Below are 21,295 nucleotides of genomic sequence, written 5' to 3' on the forward strand. Positions count from 1 at the left end.
ATGTCAATGAGGATGCTGAGGACATAGCAGCAATGTGGAAATCCAGCAGATGACCTATAGGAGAATCCCACCCACATGATTGGCTCTCTTCTCAGTTCAAACCAGGAAGTGTCCCTCTCCGAATTCATCATCTCCTCTAACAACACAACTGTTTTGTGTTAAACTTTACACCACAAAAGCAAAACAAATAAAAAAAGATCAAGAAGAAAAAAATGGAATTATGGAAGAAAGAGAAAAAGCACAATACAGAGAATAACATTAAAGAACAAAACAGGTTAGGCCTACTGTAACTCTAAATAAACACTTGAAATGCTTGAATGCCTTCTTTTTCCTTAAATAACAGATCAATAGCGGTTGATAAGGAAAGGACTACAGTGCCATCATAGTCCCTTGCCTGAAGTCTCAATGATTTTTTTCATGGGGAACGTTAATACACATCTGTTAGACCATCTAGAGTAGATTAGTGTACATTATTTACATCCATTCTGTTTCGTTTATTACAGATCTAATGCATCACATGAACATCAACAGTTGTGTTATAGCTATTTACTAAAGACAAAAAATAACTTAATGCTAAGGTAAAGATATGCTAAAGTTTCAAAAGCACACTTTTAGCTCATACCCATTCTGGCCGTAGAACAGAAAAAAACGAACTGTTAATGCTTCCACTTGGTTCCGAGCAAGGTTATAATCACTAATAAATAAGCTCCTTAAAACTATAACATGTTGTACATTGTACAAAAAAGCAAGTTCTCTTCACACTCATGTTCGTAAAGTTTCAAAGGCAAGCCAAAGCCAAGTCATTCTTGGTCTTCTCTTTCTCTCCCTCTGTGTGTGTGTGTGTGTGTGTGTGTGTGTGTCTCTGTGAACATATGAGAGGAAAAAAGTCTCTAGTTGGTGACAATCTCTTTGTTGTCCTCCATGAAACGTGTGAATCGGAAGTGGGTCCCGTTCTCGGCGTTGGCCATTTTCTCCAGGCCAGCCAGAGCGGCATTGGATTCTGTACTGTGCAGCTTCTCCAGGCTGCCTGTGAGGCCGCCCACGGGCGAACTGCCCCCGTTCCCCATGCTCCCCGACAGAGACGGCAGGCCTCCGTTCTGGATGACAGAGATCTCGTTGGTCTTCATGGCTAGGCCGTTGGAGAAGGCTGCAGCGTACTGGTTCCAGAAGCTAGCCGGGTCTCCGTTGCCCGCCCTAGACACCATGTCCTTCTGGAAGATCTCTGGGAACTTGACAGGGTTGGTGCCCAGGAAGGCCATGGAGCCGTCTACAGAGAGCCGACGGCCACGTCTGGCAGGGGCGCTGTTCCACATGTGTGTGCCCATATGAACCTGGAGAGAGAAACAGAGAGAGAGAGAGAGATAAGCAATATTTAAAACTTGGTCACAACAAAGGCACATAGTAACAGACGATGCAACGGAAAATGTTTTAATAATAAACAGCAAGTTAGCGTTAAAATAGTTCAGCACCCTGGGTGCAGCAGGAGGATTGGTGCAGTGAGCTGTGAAAGGCGTGGGGACGTGGGCATGGTGTAACCATTTTATTATGGCTAGGATGATATACTGCATTTAATCTGAAACCTTAATTCAAATGTCTCATGAGGGAGACCCTTGTGCTTTTGTTCAAATTGCAGTGCCCACTCTCATTGCCCTGGCCAGTATTACATCTGACATTTACCCATGCTATGACCTTTCCCAACAAGGACAATGTATTTTCCTTCTTCTTTTGATTCTGAAAGGATGAGTGTTTCAGATAATTATGTTATTCTTTTTAAATCAATGTTCAAACATGTAGGTGTCAGATACACAACTGATTCTGTTGTCCAGAGCACACAAGAAAGCACACATCTAGCAATGTGTTTTAAAATATCACTTGCTAGAAATTAAACATTATTTTAATAAAAACACACTACAAAATCATAGCATCAGCAATATGTGAACTCTTGCTACAAATAATAAGGGTATTGTATTTTTATATCAACAAGGGTGTGAACTATAACTAGTGCTGATTACTGGTAATTGCAATCTGGTTATACATTTGACAGTCCTTCCTAAATGTTACGCCTCTCTACGTTTCACCCCCTTGATTTCTCACAGTGGTGTGATCACATTTGGCCCTTCAGTTCCTGTTTATCTCTGAGTAGGGACCTTTTCCAAATGATCAAAGGGAAACTCTGGGATTTTCATTGGATAAACTCTGGAAAACTGAGGATGGTTGCCTCTGGTAACTGTAGTTAATGCTGTTAACTGAACCATTCCCAGCTGTGCTCTGCTGATCACATTCTCAGGTTTCTACCCAATAATCATATTAATGGGGTGATACAACCTTTCCGCTAAGCTGGTTCTTTCATCAATTATAGTCCATTACTACTTCCGAATGGCACTGACATAACACACTTAAATTTGTTGCTCAAAGTTGTGGACCAAAATTCGGGTGCTTTTTATACTCCTCTTATAGATATTCATGAATAAATATGTGGACATTTTCCAAATCCATTCATAATGTTTTTAAACATACAATTGCCCTGAGATTTTGAATATGTGTGTATTTTACCTATTGCATTCATAATGTTTATAATCATACAATTACCTTGAGATTTCCTTTGGTGGTGAAAGCCCGACCACAGATGTGGCAGGCAAAGGGCTTCTCCCCAGTGTGGGTCCTCTCGTGTATCTGCAGAGCGCTGGAGGAGGAGAAGGTCTTCCCACAAGTGTTGCAGTAGTGCTGCTTGGGTGTCCGGCGTGGAGGAGCAGAGGCCGAGGGCACCGGGGATGTAGAGGCCGAGGAGGTCACCAGGCCATGGGGCATGTTGCTGGGCATGTCCTTACGGTGATCCCGGTCCTGGTTGTGTCCCTGTGGTGGTCCCTGTAGATGGTCCCTGTGATGGTCCCTATGGTGGTCCCTGTGGTGGTCCTGATGGTGGTGGAGGCCGTGGAGGAAGCCGTTGACCTCTGATTTGATCATGGAGGACAGGGAGTTCACAGAGAGGAGGGAGGGGGTCGGACTGGAGGAGAGGCTGGTGTTGGAGGGTTCGAAGAGCTGCGAGGGCAAGTCCCTCATCTGGTGAGTGAGCATGTGCTGCTTCAGGTTGCCCTTGGTCGAGAAGCCCCGGTTACAGGCTGTGCAAATGAATGGTCTCTCTTTGGTATGGCTTCGGTAGTGGATGTCCAAGGCACTCTGACATGCAAACGTCTTCCCACAGATGTCACAGGCCGTGTTCTTGAAGGTGCCGCGATCGCGGAATGGGAAGAGCATGCCCAGTGGGTCTTTAGACGGGTTGCAGGATGTCAGGTCCAGGGCCCCAATGCTGGAAGGGTGATGCTGCATGAGGCTGGCACTGATGTGATCCAGGGACATAGCCCTCTGGTGCCTCTCCTGTCTCTCCTGTCTTTCCTCCAGGCTGGGGGATTTACGTTGCTGTTGAGGCTGCCCATTGGTGGGGGACGAGGCCTGCATGGAAGAGGTAGATTCTGACACAGCTGGACTCCCGGCACTCTGGCTCTCGATGTCCCCACCCAGGGATGAGGAGTCGTTAGTGAGGCAGTCCCCTTCCATTGAACCTCCGTTCCCCATGGCCTTTATTCTGCTGGCCTGCAGCTCCTCTACCAGCCTCTGGTGGGGGTTACGGTGGCTGTTAAGCTGATTGTTATGGTGGTTGTTATGGTGGCTGTGATGCTGATTGTTATGGTGGCTGTTGTGGTGGATTCTATAGTCGATATCATGGTGGGAATTGTGGTGGGCGTTGTGGTGGGCATGATGGTTTTTCTCCTGCCCCTCCTGGACGACCATCTCGGTGTGAGAGGGGGAATTGCACAGGCTGTCTTGGGAGGCGTCGACTGACTTAGGGGTGTCTGGGACGCTGCTGTCAGGGCCGTCTTCCATTCCTTCCATCCCCTCCATCCCTTCCATCCCCTCCATATCATCATCATCAGAGAAGTTGTCCAGGTCATCGAAGTTCTCATCGAAGTTCCTCTCATCGAAGGAACCCGTGTCGGAGCCCATGGACTCAGGGTAGCTGTCTGGCAGTGGGGTGTTTGGGATCTGCCCTCCCATGTGCATGCGGATGTGCTGCTGCAGGACAACTGCGTTGGTGAACTTCTTCTGGCAGATGGGGCAGGAGTGATGGACCCTGAGTGGAGGCATGGCCCGGTGGACGGTGTAGTGGGTCTTCAGGTTCCCCTTGGTAGTGAAGGCTCTGCCACACACTTTACACTTGAAGGGCCTCTCTCCAGTGTGAGTACGGTAATGCATTTTCAGGGCGCTCTGACAGCTGAGCACGCGGTGGCAGATGACACACTCGTTGGGGTCTGTCACCTTCCTGTCGATGTTCTCCACCAGCTGCTGCAGCTTGGAGGTCTCCGACCCCTGGAGCGGGTCCAAGAGGCCCCCGAACGGGAACTTAGCCTTGAACTGCTCAGACATGAGGGGCATGAGAGGGTTGGTCATCATAGGAGGGCTGTTGGAGGTTGTGTATTCTGTGTTGCGCTCAGACTCAGAGCTCACTCTCGCCATAAAGCTCGACGAGTGACTGCCCTCTTCAGTTTTCCCGTTTGACGTAGGCAGGGCCGCAGCTTCTTCAGACACCCCATCGTTGCTTTTCATTGATGGCTCAGCAGCGTCACGACCGGAGTCAGTCTTTGCAGAAATGGAAGGGCTGGTTATGGCTACCGAATGATCCTCTTTTTTAATGAATGGCGGCAGGCTGGGCATGGTTGGTGGGAGCAGCATGCCCACTGACGAGGTCAGAGTGGAGAGAACAGGCTTGCTGTCCAGCCAGCTGGTCACAGGCTTCTCTGGGGGCATTGACATACCATATGGAATGCCGGTGCTCGTTGGAATATTGTCTAAATGCTCAGGGACAGGGTATGGGTTCATCTGAACATGTGGATACTTCTCTTTATGACGCTGGAAGTGGACCTTCAAATTACCCCGGGTGGAGAAGCGATTGCCACAGATGTTACACTTGTACGGCCTCTCACCTGTGTGAGATCGCAGGTGGATCTGCAAGGCACTGTCACTCCCAAACACTTTGGCACAAAACCTGCACTTATGCTTGAAGAACGCCTCCTCTGAGCTGCTCTTGGGTTCAAATGAAGTTACGTTTGGTGGCTTGCCTTTCCTCTGGGCCAGCGCGGCCAGAGAGTTGAGGTCCTCCACTGTGGTGCCAATACTGGGCAGGGAGCTGGAAAATAGAGGGTTGCCGGAGGGGGGCTGAGGTAGAAGTGGATTAGTTACAGGGTTCAACAGGCTACCTATCCCAAAGGCTGGCATGGACGACTTAGTGTGTGATGGGTTGCTGAGCTGAGAGTGGAGGTTGCTGCTGATCGCATGTATTGGCCTCTTGTCAGATGACGACTGGGCGTTGTTGACTGTGGACGGCCCCAGTGAGCTGATGCTCTGAGATGATTCACCGCTGCTGGGGTTGTTGCTCTGAGGTAGCTGTGCCCTTTCAGCCAGCTGCTTCAGGCTGCTGATGCTGGCAGACTGGCTGGCCAGGCTCTGTGCTAGGCCCGCGGCTGCAGCCAGCTGCTGAGAGAGATGGGAGCTGAGCGTGGTCAGTGGGTTGGCTGACTGCCCCAACGAGCCTAATGGTGCTGAGATGCTGGGGGGCACCTGCATTTCAGGGGACTGGGAGGCCAGTAGAAGGATCTGGTGACGGATCTGTTCAATGAGCTGCAGCTGGTGGATCTGTTGCTGCTGCAGGCCCAGGAGTTGCTCCATCAGGGCCGGCACTGCCACCCTGGGGCCCCCGGACCCGGTCCCAGAGGAGCGCTGCGTCTCCTGGGAGAACTGGGCCACAGCCACTTTGGTGCTCTGCAGGTTTTCGATGATGACGTTGCTGTTGATCATAGAGAAGCTCCCCAGGTCAGTCAGGTTGCCGAGCTGAGGTAGCTGAGGGGCAGAGATGGTCGAGGTGCCTGGTGCTGGGCCAGAGCTGTTCCTGCTGGAGCTGTGGCTGTTTCCACTGCCCGTGTTCATGTTGATGGGACTGCCTCCTTCCATGTGGCTGTTGCCTCCATCATTGTCGTGACCGTGATGAGCGTTGATTCCGGAAACGTCGACGTCCATAGATTCTTCTTTGTCAAGAGCGTTATGCTCCAAAAGGTCACTGCACTCCGCTTGATCAGTGTTATTAACCGTGTCATTCATCTGCTCATCAGGATTATGTGGAGGGGAGCCGGGCGAGAAGGTTCCGGAGGGAGAGGCAGGATTTTCATTCACTATCAGAACTAATTGATTCTTAGTGCAATTCTTCTGGTGCTGTTCAAGATCTGATAGTTCAAAGAACTCAGCACAACATCTGCTACAGACGTTGGCATCTGACTCCTTGTAGGGGGGGTCTTCCTCCGAGCAGGGCTCCTCTGTGTCCCCTGAAAAACACAGGAGGGGGAAACAGAGGATTAGTGATTACAAATGTTTTGCAGCTGAAGAAGCAGCTTTATCTATTCAAATTCCTTTGTTGTTAATCTTAAATTAATCAGTTTTACACTTATCCGCTTGATACGTTCACAAAAAAACAACCATCAAAAAAGCAACAATAAACCAAAAGAAAAAATGGAAAAAGACCCCTTTTAATGTGGTGACTCTGAGAAACAGGATAAGAAAATAATGTAAATCAATAATGCTTGTTCTAATATTGCCTAAAAGTGATCTTTGAAGATGTACATCTGGGTTTCATCAATCCAACCATCTTTTAAGTAATCATTTTCTATAGATAATCCATCAACATATAAAATACTATGAAGTGAGGACATTGGTGCTTAATGACATTTCATAGAGAAGCATTGATTTCCAATATTTCATACTCCTCAATGTCTACTTGTCCACTGAGCGTAAATCAACCATTTGAAGGACTTATTAGACTTTCAATTTGCTGTCAACTTTGCTCATTTTCAACTCGACTACAGGCATCTTGGACAGGTTAGCCCTGTCACTAAGCTAATTTGTATCCATTGAAGCTGCAATCGGAATCTGACAGCAACAATAAACAGAGCCTTTGGATTCCAGATTGTTCTCTCTAGCTACTCGGACACTCAACACAGACGGTGCAAAATTATATATGCCATTATTATACTATTATGTTTACATAACACATATTTTAATAAATATACATAACATAAATATGTAATGTATATTTAATAAATATACATCACATAAAATAAATAAAACACATTATAGTACCTAATATAAAATGAAGAGTTAAACATAAAGTATAAAACTTTGTATAAAAAAACGGAATTCCAACTGTTCATTTGTAGTGTTGTAAATGTGTAAGTATCACAATGCTTTATATATACTTTTTAGTGAAAAATAAAACAAAAACATAACTACAAATGGTGAGTCAAGAACTATGAGTGGAGCTGCTGTCATATACAGTATATTAAAATGAACATCTTGCTGCCCAAAACCAAGCAACTGGCCACACCAGTTTAAGCAACAGGCAATTCAATACCAGCCAATAAGAATACGCAAAATGAATGATAATTGTATTTTAAATGTGCATAGAAACTGCTTTTGGTTATGCAATGTCCATTCAACAAACACAGGGGTTAGTGTGAAAAGAACAAAAGGCGAGACAACACCCATGGGCCACTGCTGTGCTCCAGACTTTCCTCATTCTATCTCCTTTTTGCCAAACCAACATCTCACTGTTTAACATACAAGTTGATATACAAATTGCAATTCTCTATGAATCCCTTTCATTGTGGGCGCCGGCCATCTACATTTTCATCAGGGGCAAAAAGGGAGGAGGATTCATTTGCAAATGAAACCCAGAGAGAGAGAGAGAGACAGAGAGAGAGCGGAGTGCGGCCCTGCCCCACTGAGACAGGATGGCTTCCCATTGTTCACTCAGCATGGGAGTGGCGGGCTAGTCGGCACGGCCTGGCCTGCTCTGCTCATCTTGGCCGACTCAAAGCAGATCCTGTTTAATTCAGGGATTATCTCCCTCAATGTTTCTCTGCTCTGGGACATCAGATAACGCAAAGTTGCCATGACAGTAAAACCCAGACTCACACCACTCTAACCATGCAAACGGAGAAGACTCGCTCCAACTTTAATGGTAACTTTTTAATATCAACCATGCAGCCCCCCCTGAAAGCGTCAGTAATGAAAAATGTGTTTGATTTACCTCGTGGGAAGGAAGACTATCTTTGTTTGGTATTGGTTGACCATGTGAACAAATGAAAGTGGATTTTAAGTAAGAGGAAATACATCAACTTACACAATGTCCTGAATACACTGCTGTAGAAAATACTGATGTAGCTAACCAAAAACGTGAGAAAACTTTTCCAAAGTCAACTAAAAAATAAAAAGCGCTTGAACCCCCCTTTAAGAACTTAAAAAACGTACCTAGAGGTTACAGGAGCAAACTTTTACAAACTTACAAAAGTGCACTATCAATGCAAAAAATTCTCGTACTAGATTAAAGTACACTGCAGTGTAGTGATGACACACATGTTGAAGCCGCGAGCTACTATTTCCACATATCATTAATGTAAAAAAAATAGAAAAAGATTGAAGATTCCATACATCCAAAAGTTTGTTTAAACTGTCCAATGGAATCTGTAGGAAAACACTAAGAACAAGTGACTAGCTCAAGTTTGTTCAGAGACTAGTGGAAAACGTATTTAGTTAGGCAGTCAGTCTAATACAGAGTAATACCTATCCTTCAATGGAACATTCTGTCATTTATCAAGTGAATGGAAACTGGACATTGTGGATTGTATCACATTGTGGATTCTATCTAAACATTATCGTGTTTATCGACCAAAATAACTATATCCAAAACCACAGAGAAAAATAAAACAAAGAGCATATGCCCAAATGTAACTCTGTTATCAACTTTAGAGTTCTCATAACATTCACTGAAACCACAATATATATATATATATATATGTATATATATATATATATATATGTCCGTAATAATAACATACTTGTAACAGGCTAGGATTTGACCAACCAAGGGGAAAATTCACTTTCTAAATCTCAAAGTGTGTTACTCTCAACACCCAGCACACCCCACCCCCTTCCTTCGTAAATACTCAGTGATTGTAAAGCAAATAGTGGTCAAAGTAAAACAATCAAATTATTCCATCTCAAATGTGCTCTTTCACAAGAAGCTATTTCCATACCACCACCTTGACTATTAAAAATGGTAAAACATCTCAGAAGCATGCAGTATCTGAAAGTCTTAAATCTATAATCATTTACTGAGGTAATCATGTCTGTTTACATAAGTAGACATGCATTTAAAAAGAGATGATATTGAATATTTTGTTAATCTGATATCTTTATGAATAAAAAAAAAGAATACTATGAAAATAACACCAACAAATACGCAGCCTAAATGAGAACAGCTCTAATCCACACAACGCCCAAATGTCTACAGCAACCGTGCATAAGTTAGTCAATGTTTTAAAAAATAGCTGAGGATTATCTCTGAATATAAATAATGTGTTACTCTGTATAAAAGCGGTGTCCTAAAACTGCTAAATCTCATCATCATCATGCAACAAGGAGTCACCAGAGCACAGGCCTTCAGGGAGGCAGAAGAGACACATACCAAAACCGAGATCCTCTGAGAAAAAGGACAGAAGCGAGTGAATAATAAGGGAGATAGAAATGTTGATTAGTAGAAAAGATGACAGAGTAGCTTTTTGAGAGTTCCTACGTTACTTTGCAGGGACGCTGGCTTCAAGCCTCTTCACACTTGTGAATTCAGTAGGATGTCTGATGTCTGATGCCTGCATGAGCTAACCCATCTCCTCTCCAGCCCTCACACTGCTGGCCTCACTGGAAACATCCCAGTGAACACTAGATGGGGTTCCACTAAAGCTGCCGTTTCCCGGACGGACAAGCCCCAGCCTTAGCAGCTTTGCCCTGGTGACATGCTTAAAGCTTAAAGGGGAGGAGAAGGGAGAAAAGCAAGCAAGTCCTTCAGCCGGGATACATCTCAGCCTTCCACTATATAAACATTGGCAAAATGACAAGTAACTGAATCCCTGTTGTTTGCGGGGTACAACAGTGCGAAGGGCCGGGGACCGCCCTGCCGATCTCCCTCTGGGGGGGCTACTCTGGCAGGGTGAAAGGGGATGGCGGTCACATTGATAAGACCCCCCCATCACAAATAGAGGACAGGGTCCCTGCTAGGCCCCTGTGGCTCTGATCAGCGGGGTCAATGACGAGGTACAGGAGAACACACTGCGGCCTGAACTCTCATCAACTTCACACAGGGAGACACAGGGGGACTCTGGCAAAGGTTAAAACAGCTCAACATCCCTCCCGAGAACTCTCTCTCTCTTGGAGCGACGAGATGAGAGACAGACAGACAGACAGCCTTGACTCTCACAGCCTCATACACTAACTACCCAGCTGCAAAATGCCCTCAGCGTCTCCTTAAAGTGTATTGGGAATGTTAGCCTCCCTCTTTTTATTTTGCATACAGAGACTCCTGAGGACTTTCCAGTTCCACACAAACAGGAGATCTCTCAGTCATGAGCACACATTCTAGAATTATCAACCCATTACCAGAAATGCAAGTATTCCATGTCCCTAACCCAGAATTACAGGTATTGCATTTTCAGCTTGTTTAACGCATAATGAATTTGGGTTATTTATTGTGAAACTCAGTAGGCACCAGTCTGCTGACAGAGAATGACTAAAGTTACTATTCACTACTTTATTAAATTTGAGGGAAAACGCAACAGTCATGGAAAAACAAGTATGATTCTAGGTATAGACAATGTTTTGCATTGATCCTTAGTTCCAACAAAATCATGCAACCTTAGGTAGCAATAAATGCTTCTCATGCAAGGTTTTTTTAGTTGGTGAAACAGACCTTTATTTCCAGTTAGCATAACGTGTTTCTGAAAGTATACTGCAAACAACATTGCTGTACACACAGCAAACAGCTTAAAACATGGACAACGTCAAGTCATTCCAAAAATATAGATGAATTATATATGAAAAATAAGTCAAACTAAATGGACTGTTTCGATGAAAATATCTTTCCATACAACTCTTCAGAAGGAAAATACATAGACAATGTGTATGGAAAAAACAACCATATAGGGTAAATAAAAGAGCCTCTATTGTTTTCTTTCTGTAGGCTATGTCATGGCAAACACTTCTAACAAACAGATATGAATACTAATAATAGTAATAATAGTGTAATATGGGCTACTATAGAGCAGTCACTACAAACAAGTCAAATGGAAACTGTATCAGAGACAGGAGCTTCTGATTTCCTTTGAAAAAATGCCAATGACAATATCATCTGCAAAAAGACAAAGCCTACTCTAACCATTTAAACGAATGAACAGAGAAAACGCAACGCTTAAATCTACTATATATTTGAGACTTTTGAAATACATCTACAATTCTACAATTTTAGATCGAAACTACAGTCGTTTCACTACGACCATTCAACAATTTTTTTGTAATGGTTATTGCATTAAATTGTACGTTTGAGGCAATATAGAATATACAAACTTTAATAATCTGGAAATTGCTTGCTATTTTTAAGATAGTGAAACTTAAACTTTGCCGAATCAAAATACCTTACAAACACTATAGGGTGAAAGTTATGGCTATAGGTGTTGTAGGCCTATAAAAAAAACGTTTTCATACTTCCATAACCTGGTTTTTCACATCAGGTCTAAAGCACATCTTTAGCAATAGAAAATTAAAGCCCAACTTGTTGTAAGTCGCTCTGGAAGACATCATTTTATCAAAGTTATCATCATAAGAGGAAACGTGACTGTTGGGTGGACTTAACAGAGATGGACAGCTGGTCACTTCGGAGTAGTGGAAACTCGCAAGTGTGACAAAGCGTTCCAAAAGCAACCATCTTTTTGATGCTCTCAACCACAACTTGACATATTTCTTTATACCAGCTAATTTTCACGGTAATTTGGTGCTGAGCTTTTGTTAAAGTAAATGAACATAAAACTCTTTACATATTTTGGAAAATGATAGGGAGAAGTTTCAGGGAGAAGTTAACTTGTTTATCTCGTAAAATAACAGGCCTCTGTGCCTCACTGTTTCTTTCTCTCAGGTGTGTGTGTGTGTGTGTGTGTGTGTGTGTGTGTAAAAAGGGGGCGAAAGAGAGAGAATCGAAAGCAGTATGTCATCTATACTAATATTTAGTTTTTAAATATTTTCAAAATTATGGTTTAGGAATATACACAAGGGAAATGTAGGAAGTAAACAAAAAGTGTGCATGCGGCTAAGCCTAAAACTATTATAATGTATTAACATTAAATAATGATATACATAATAACTATAAGGTCATTATGACTTCAGTGTTCTGTTGCATCGAGCATCACATTGAGATTGTGGTTTAAAAGTCATATTTACATTTATGTCATTTAGCAGACGCTCTTATCCAGAGCGACTTACAGTTAGTGAGTGCATACATTATTATTTTATTATTTTATTTTGATTTTTTTCATACTGGCCCCCCGTGGGAATTGGACCCACAACCCTGGCGTTGCAAACGCCATGCTCTACCAACTGAGCTACCTCCCTGTAAACTAATGTTTACATATAATTTGTAAACTAATGTTTACCATCCACCATTAAGACCACAAAGATGTCCACAAACTGAAAATCGATAAGGTATTCATTGCAAGCAAATAATGATTATATTTTATATATCATTTGATTTTCATCTAGCCAATGCTTGGCTGAGAAATACCGAATTTGTAGACTAGCCTACATACGCGACAGTCAGAAACAGTAGAAACTTTATAAGAGTATGCAGATTATTATTTATATTCTATATATGCCTAAACATTGGTTATTTCGACGCACAAGTATCTTGTCCGTGCACAGTGTACAGTTGGGCAATGATTGGAGTGAAAACTGAGTCGACTACAAAAGCAGAAACTTGAAGGAGCGTCTCGCTGCAGCAACTTCGCCTGCCGCAGCAATAGAGGAAACTTGCTCCAAAGTGTGTAAAACAAAAATGCTGATTAAAAACTCAAACTTTGTAGCCTACCACACAAAGTGTTCTAAAAAGTGAATACTAAAAGTGTAGGCTACAGACAAGCCTATGTCGAGGTAAAAGTAGACTAAGCAGCCTAATAACAAGATTATAACGCATGCACTTTTTAACGGTTATATTTTGTAACATACAGTTTCATTCTAAAGTTGTATGAACAACAAAACGCAATAATATGATATTTAGAAGAATAAAAGTATTTTACTGTGTCTTAGAGCGATATACAAAAGGCACGGCCTATAGTTTGATCATTAAGTAGATAGCCTAAACACATAGTAAATGTGTCTAGTTGTGATAAGCTGATTTTGAGACTGTAAGTTGCATGGTTTCATTGAAAATTAGGCTAACTTAGAAAAGGGGGAATAGTTCCTATCCAAAAAGAAACAACCCTAAAAAAGACAAAAAAATCTGTAAACCAGATATTGAAAGATAGTAGCTTGGATAAGAGCGATCCATTTCCCGAACTTACCATTGTGCTCGGATAAGGCCAGATGAGGGTCGGATTGGAAATGTTGCGGCTTTGCTTGTTTCCTCCGCGACATGCTGGCTCACACATCAGCCAAGAAATAATACAAAATTAATACAAAATCTGCTCAAAATGACGAAAATCGAGCCCATCCACCGCGCATGTGTCCTGTTATGATTATCAATAATGCTTTGCGATTAATCATACAGGGTTCTTTGAAAGGCGATTGGCACCTCGCCAGCCCCCTATTCAAATTAAGTCTCTTTAATCAATTAGGTCCTGATTTGCTGGGGACTCTTGTCTCTCTCTCAGCTCCCACCCAATGAGTTGATCCGTGTGGAAGAAAAGGCTGGGTTTTCCAACTCCCTTTAGATACAGTTTAACCCTTCTTAGCAACCAGCTGGTAGCTACGTAAAGCTTATCTTGGCTACTAGTGGAATGTCAGTCTTGAGTCAATGCGCGGAACCGTATCTTTCCTATTGACCAAGCAGCGATCAAACCCAGCAGAGTTAGGTAAATTTGAACTGATGAGACGCTCACGGTGAAACCTCCGTGATCTCACATACAAATAGTTTCCACAACTCTGATCCCTGTTGCTGTGCATATCCTCCTTTCAGATTTGCATTGAGGTCGTTGTAATTCAGGTCTTGTATGTTGAAACACCGATACCTAATCGTTGGTTGGTGGTGCCTCAACGCAGCGAGGAAAACGTAGATCGACTATAGGAGTCTCATGCGTAATGGCACCGTAGGTGTCTCGGAAGTCCAAGCTATGTATCGAATATTCCAATCAGATTCATTTGATCATCGCCGAACGGGGTTAGTAACACGTTTTCATCACACACCGCATTCCGCGAACAAACAAACTTTAAGGGCCCATGTAGGACTGTGAGAAATGTTGAGCCCAGCCCATCTATGATGTGATTGGTCACTGGGCTATTCTATCATAAACCGTCGGAGGTGCAATCTCTCTCGCTCTCTCTCTCCCCTCTCTCTCGCTCTCTCTCGCGCTCTCTCTCATACACATGGTTCGCGAGCGAGTGTGTGTGTGTGAGCGTGAGCGAGTGACTGACCAGTAGAGGGGACAGTAAAGAGTGTATGATTCTGTTTACGAAGGCATGAAAATGTTTGTGTTGTTTATAGATGTTTACTATACATAGGCTACTTCAGCGCATCATGCATACATTTCACGAACTTGCGCGTCATTGAAACATTGAGTTGCTTTCATTTCAAACTCGCTACAATCAGCGTCTTGTCCAAATTGTAGCCTACTGTAGCCCATCATGTCACCGGTAGCCTATGTGTCTCTTTTGCTGTACGTCCGGTTTATGTTTTCATCAGTTCTGTAACAAAAAGGAGAACCTTATTGCGCAGTTGTAATACAAGACAAAAGCAGTTGCTATTCAAGAAGTGGATTTAAAGAAAATAATTATCCCAATAGTAGAAATTTAAAACTATATAGGTTACACTGAATAGACGTTGATCTTTGCTCCAAACACAACGATAATTGTATACTTTTTCAACATAGAGAACTACTGGCATATACAACGGGGAGGAGAATAGGGCCAGACTTAAATTAATCAAGATCTTTATTGATAAAGCATTAAAATACAATATAGGTCACGTAATAAGCGTTGATTAATATAATTTAATTGTTAAACATTGTTTTGAATATGTGAAGCCAATAGTTAACTCCATTTTAAAACCTACTGTATGTACGTTATTAATTTTATTATAATAATCATAATGATAATAATAATAAAAATGATGATATTACAATTATAAGAATCATATACATTTAGTTGTATAATTATACACTATTCGTGATGACTCCTGTAGTCATCCTTGGGAATGTTTGGAGAAAGCAGGAGTTCCTATAGGAACTGCTCTGTGTCTAGTAGATTTATTGTGTGGAAAAGATAAACGAAGCTATCAGTCAGGCTGATGTTGAGAAATGAAGATAATAATGTTACTATAGGTGATGTCTTGGATGCCATTATTTTTCACTGAATATTTAAAGAGCTGCTGCAGGCTAGATGGATCTAGTCCTCTCTTGTTTCAGCTATCTTTTAGGACGACTCTATTTACTTATTAATGGCGGAGGGACAGGGGGAAAAATATTGGTGATTGCTACTTTTGTTTGGCGGACACTGATATGTCAGTACAGAATATCAATAAGTAATACATATTTTTCACATTTTTATAAATTTGAAATATTGATTTATATATTTTCATATTGGAATTGCCATTTACAGTATAGTCTATAGAATAACGTGTTATGTTCACAATCCCTCAATATCTCAAAAGGTAGAAATAAGACAATAAGGAATAAAATAACACAACTAAAATAAAACCTATTCATACAGAGATGATAAGGAAACTGGAAAACAATTACATACCTGTATGTCATATAGGGTAATGATAGGCCTACTCGTATTGATACCCATTGGCAAGAATCTTTGCTGAGAATTATATCGGCGATAAAACTAAGAGGGACAAGAAAATAGGTCTGCAATATTGTAATGTCCCGGGCGGAAAAAATCAATGGCCAGTTAATTGATGTGAGTGTTGGTGTGAGATTGTAAACAGGGTGATTTGCAGCCCAGCCGAGCGAGAGACATTTTAAATGAGATTCACCCCAGACGGTCGGACTATACTGTGTTAACAATCACGGGATGAATGACACAAACAGCAAGAATTTTGGGGGTCTGAATTGAAATAAGTGGAGGAATGAAAGCGAGGGATGGGGGTAGGGGTTAAATGAAAGCAGTCAGAAACTCACTCCCACCCACATTGAGAGGGGCAATTAATTGGCAGCACTGGAAACAAATGTATAGGAGGGCATCTCTCGCTTATAATGAAAATATGACAAAGTTATTAACAATTATATCATATTCATAAAGCGGGTACTACTAGAGTAAGACATAGCCTATACATTAAGATTGAGTCTATTGAAAATAATATGTTGGTTGTTTCACTAAATAAAAAAGTAGTTATTCTCTTGAGTTAGGGAGAATATTTTTGCAATGCAGGGAAAAGTGACTGACGCTGTATTTTGCGCACACATACTCAGTGCGCGCTCAATCTCTCTGTCACGCGCAATCGATACGCAGCATATAAGAGTGGGAGATGCGTGGGACCATCATTCACTATTATCACTGACATCCGATAATTGATCATTGCTCAGAAAACACAGAGCGTTTGACCGCATAATTGAATAGCATAAGCAATATGGGCATTTCCACCGCACCCCGAGACCTGTGTTGTTGGTGGATCCCATAGATCAGTCTCTTGCGAATACCCCCCCTCTGTAATAGAGGGCTTTTGTATAACACCGCATTCAACATGTAGTATTCACACACAGTTCTGTCGGTTTCTAAACACGATGCCCAAAGAATTACAACTAGTTGGATCACACTTTGAACTAGGTCAGATGCATTAGTGTGCTGGAGGCTAAGACAGTATAATAGAAGCTCTAAACAGCTCGAAATTATTTAATTAATGTAAAGAAATTAGACAAGTTGTTTCACGGATACATTTATGAGGGTTTTCCCTCTGTAAAAAACGGATAACGGTCTGTCGTCTTCCCGGTATAGGCTACCGCCCATTACACTCTTCAAGGCATTTACTTACCCAGTAGGCCTAGGTTGTATCGGCCTAATTTACATGCGAACAGTTGAAGAACACGGGACTATTTTAAGATCCGGTATTTATCCAGATTCACTCGAGCGCCTCATGAGGATAAAGAAGGATTTCAATAGGAGAAAAGTAGCAAATAACACATCATCAACTGACATGGGACAAGACAATACCCAGCTGAAAGAATGAATATTGCTTTACTAGAATGTTTCCATTTCAGTTGAGTTTCAGTGCTTCACAGTCATGCGTGCATACATTTTTTTTGTGTATGGGTGGTCCCGGGGATCGAACCCACTACCCTGGCGTTAGAAGCGCCGTGCTCTACCAGCTGAGCTACAGAGAACCACATGACATGCACGCCATGGTAGGCCTACTTCTAAACACGATATAATCAATTAGTCAGCGTTTTAATTTCAAACGCAGGCATTTTACAATAATCATGATCAAGATGAATACTGGACAAGCAGAGGATGGCCTCATTTATGACACTGCCGTCCTTAATGCGGATTAAAGTCTTGATTAAAGGGATTTCATGCAGAGACCAGCCTGCTACACAAAGCCATAGTCATTTATTTTCCATGTGCTAACTTGCTAGAATTAAAAGTAGGCCTATGTTACTTCTAAAGATTAACAATATAACTAAGCTATTCAATACAAAAACCCAAGATAACATAACTGTGGATATTACATATTATATTGTGACCTTAGTTGTTAAAATTATTTCAATACATATTTTTACAAAATAATATTATTACAATATTTATTAATAAGTAAGATTACACCCTGTCAATCATCTTTATTTTTGTGATGTATCAAGTTTCCATCAGCAATAACAGCAAGAGAACTGACAACCCACTTAAAAATAAAAATACAATCATATTTTCTGTAGGAACTCTCCCCTGTTTAAAACTCTAAATAAGACAACACAATGTGCCATTTGGCAGGAATCCCATTGAAAAATGGTCTGCATTAGAATTCAGTACCTGCTCCATGCAGCAAAGAATGATGTCCATTCATTAAGAGATCAGACCTCTTCTATTGTCCTCTTGCAGGCCTGCTACACTTGTCCCACAGATTGTGTCTCCCCATTGTTGCCCTCCACAACTTCCTGGAGCATTACTCCATATCAATAGGAACTTGTTTGTTTTTACATTATCTTAGCTGGAATTACAGCCTCTCCTTTCAGGTCTGGCTTGTTTGAGAAAAAACAAGCAAACATTCACAAGTGTCACAGTGGTGCCAGAGGTCATCACTCTCCACCACTCTGTTTCTCCATTTTGTGTGTGTGTGTGTGTGTGTGTGTGTGTGTTGTCAGGTTAGCTGTTGTCCAGGTACTAGTGCTGAGAGCTGCGGGTAGATTAATAAGTATCTGACCTAAAGGCTTACTACCAATCAGAAGGAGTGAGGTGTGAGAGCAGAGAGCCAACAGTTGATCTTGTATTTACGGCCAAGAGACACTTAGCTAGAGTATGCATACAGGCTTCAGGATGTTAGTGGGGGAGTGAGAGCTCCTTTCAGCTCCAAAAACTAGGACACAGTGGGTTGGGGTTGGTAAAAGTTGTTCATACATGCTCACATCCCAGGTCGGGCTTAATAACACATATGTATAAGGCTATTTTAATGGAATTATTTGCCTCTTTTGATTGAAGTAAGCGTTAGAGTATTGTTGCACACACAGGGTGTACGTGTGTACTTTCGTAGGAAGTGGTATTTGTGTGCGCAACACTTGATAAGTGTGTTTTGCTCTATTTAATGATCTTATGTGATAAATACATTTAGGATATTAGATATTTGATTTAAAAAGTATTTGTGTAAATCCATATACTGGACCTCAATGTCTGTTTCTCATTAGTTCAACCATCCCCCAAGAGACCCAGAAAGTTTTCTCAATAGATAAACAGTCATTCCCAGAGATGCAATCATCAAATACTCTCCATTGGTATGATACAAATTCACTTGATTGTATTTGATGAAACCCACTCGCTTGAGTTGGAATAATGATAAACATGTTGGCACTCTGAATACCACCAAGATTCTAATTCTGGAATCCTTCATATTCTTTTAAAACAGATTCTGCTTTCATATGACTTTGACAAATGATATTTGGAAACAGAGACGCTTACTTTGTTAGATGTTTCACTGGAGTCAGAATTACACTGACACACATCACTTCAGACATGGGAGTTAGAGGACAAAACACTTTAAACATCTTGAAGAAATTACAGACATCACCAAAAAAGCTGAGTGTTTATGTATTTTTAAGACCCTGGAAGAAAAACTGAAAATTACACTTGAAATTATCCCTACAACACCACATACACTCGCAAACATTAAACATATGCATATGACGTTTCTTCGGGTGAACCAACCAAACAGGCAGTGTAACTTACTACCCCACAAAAGGCCATGCATGCAGGTAACAAAATGGAGGGAGAGCGAGCAAGTCAGTGAACACCACGAAAACCATATGTCCTCGCAATAAATAACCCTGAAAAGTTCAAACATATCAAGTGGTTTATTTGTAGCGGTCCTGGACACAAGATGTTTATCAGCCACCGTCAGACAGCCATGCTGGTTGGCCAGCGCTTTAACTCTGTCTCAGACAGCCCCTTATTGCTATTGATAGTTAGCATCAGTGTCCCGGCTGAGAAATGGAGCTGCTGCGGGCAAACGGTGGCTATTGATCTCACGCTTGTCCCTGACTTGCCTGGAGCCAAAGGAGAGGGATGGGAGGTCGGGTGTACCACAATTGTGTTTTTATTCTCGTTCAAATGGTGTCATCTTATAGCTGCACTGTAATTTGTTGGCCATTGTAATAAAGTTGAACAATATTAAAGTATTACAGTATTTCAGGTTCAGAGTGTTCTTTCTCGTTGTTGGCATAATGACCCCAATTTACTTGGGTGGACAACAGTTGCCATGCTATCTCCATGCTGGGCAAAAGTGGCTTGAGATATATCAGATGAGTATTTCAAGATGTTCTCTACATCATTCATGTTTCCCCCTCTGCCCCTATAAAGACAATAATGCCTTATTTTTAACGCCTTTCCATTTTTAATTGTTCTTTAAAACAAGCACAAACTCACATTAGACTGAACTGAGGTTATGGTGGTTGAAATGTGTCACTGTCTGGAAAAGTAAAGTGAGGAGTAGTAGAGTAATGTGAGGTCCTTCTTTGTAAAGCCGTCTGTTATTGTATTTCATAGGGACCACACCGTAAAGCGCTGAGTGTAGACTACACTAAGGAAATATCTGCAGAGCAATAACAACTAGCAGACAAGGTTGGGGTCAATTCCATTTCAATTCAGTCAATTCAGGAAGTAAACAAAACGTTACAATTGAAATGGAACTGACCCCAACCCTGCTGGCAGATCTTCTCTGACAAACGCATTCAGGAAAATGTGTTATGATTAGAATAGAGCATTTCATTCCTTATCATGTCTACAGTATTACTGTATTTGGCACCGTGAGAGAGGGAGACGATGCCCAGAGGTTAATGTGTCATACTCATTTAGCCCACTAGCTCAAGCACAGTCGGATGTGGGACTTCAGAGAACTCCCTCTCTCTCCCAATGACTACCACACTCACTACCTAGGGGGATGTGTGAGTTTATTCAGTGACACTACAGCAGTGCCCCCCCCTCTCTCTCTCACTCACCCACTCCCTCTCTCTCCATCTCTCTTCCTCACTCTCTATCGCTTTCTCCCAGTGTCTCTCTCTCCCCCATCCTTTTTCTCCTTCTCTCGTTCTCTCTCTCTCTCCTCAGCCCTACTCAGGCAGTGTGTCAGACAGAGCAGAGCTGCAGTCTGCAGACTCTCTCTCTCTCATTGAACAGAAACACTGCCCTCTAATCTGAGTCACCTCCCAGCTTTTTGGCCTGGCTGTCTTGTCTGTCTGTGTTGCTTTCTATGCCCCTCAGTGTCTGGCAAAGAGCATAGTGTGAATCTCCTTACCTTTTCATGACCGAGCTAGCTACGTTAATTCTGTCTCTAACGTCTGAAAATTGAAAACTTTCTCTTACAACAACAACAACAATGATTTACGCACATGCACACAAGTACACTCACACACAGGTCTCTTTTCAAAGAAGTTTGCATTTTTTATGACTTCCTCTCCCATTCAGTGTCCCTCTCCCTCTCTCCCAGAGTGCCCTGGGTTCTGCTGTGAAAGAGCCTGGGCTA

At 42.2% G+C, this 21,295-nt stretch overlaps 1 protein-coding gene across 1 annotated transcript; it reads right to left on the reverse strand.

The window, feature by feature from the left end:
* Nucleotides 1-123: 123 nt before the first annotated feature.
* sall1a (spalt-like transcription factor 1a) lies at nucleotides 124-14,370 on the reverse strand. Its single transcript, XM_045217516.1, has 3 exons — nucleotides 13,479-14,370; nucleotides 2,590-6,371; nucleotides 124-1,331 (listed from the first exon to the last, which is right to left on the reverse strand). The coding sequence occupies exons 1-3, from the start codon at nucleotides 13,549-13,551 to the stop codon at nucleotides 891-893; spliced, it is 4,296 nt and encodes a 1,431-aa protein (XP_045073451.1). The 5' UTR covers nucleotides 13,552-14,370; the 3' UTR covers nucleotides 124-890.
* Between the last annotated feature and the right edge of the window lie 6,925 nt (nucleotides 14,371-21,295).

Source organism: Coregonus clupeaformis, unplaced genomic scaffold, assembly GCF_020615455.1.
Source record: "Coregonus clupeaformis isolate EN_2021a unplaced genomic scaffold, ASM2061545v1 scaf1089, whole genome shotgun sequence".
Classification (NCBI taxonomy): domain Eukaryota; kingdom Metazoa; phylum Chordata; class Actinopteri; order Salmoniformes; family Salmonidae; genus Coregonus; species Coregonus clupeaformis.

Bases quoted from the DNA above. Each gene is read 5' to 3' on its own strand.
- sall1a (XM_045217516.1), bottom strand. From the start codon at position 13,551: ATGTCGCGGAGGAAACAAGCAAAGCCGCAACATTTCCAATCCGACCCT. The intron at 6,372-13,478 runs GTAAGTTCGGGA...TGTGTTTTTCAG, and splicing joins GGCCTTATCCGAGCACAATG to GGGACACAGAGGAGCCCTGC. The intron at 1,332-2,589 runs GTAATTGTATGA...TTCTCTCTCCAG, and splicing joins CCACCAAAGGAAATCTCAAG to GTTCATATGGGCACACACAT.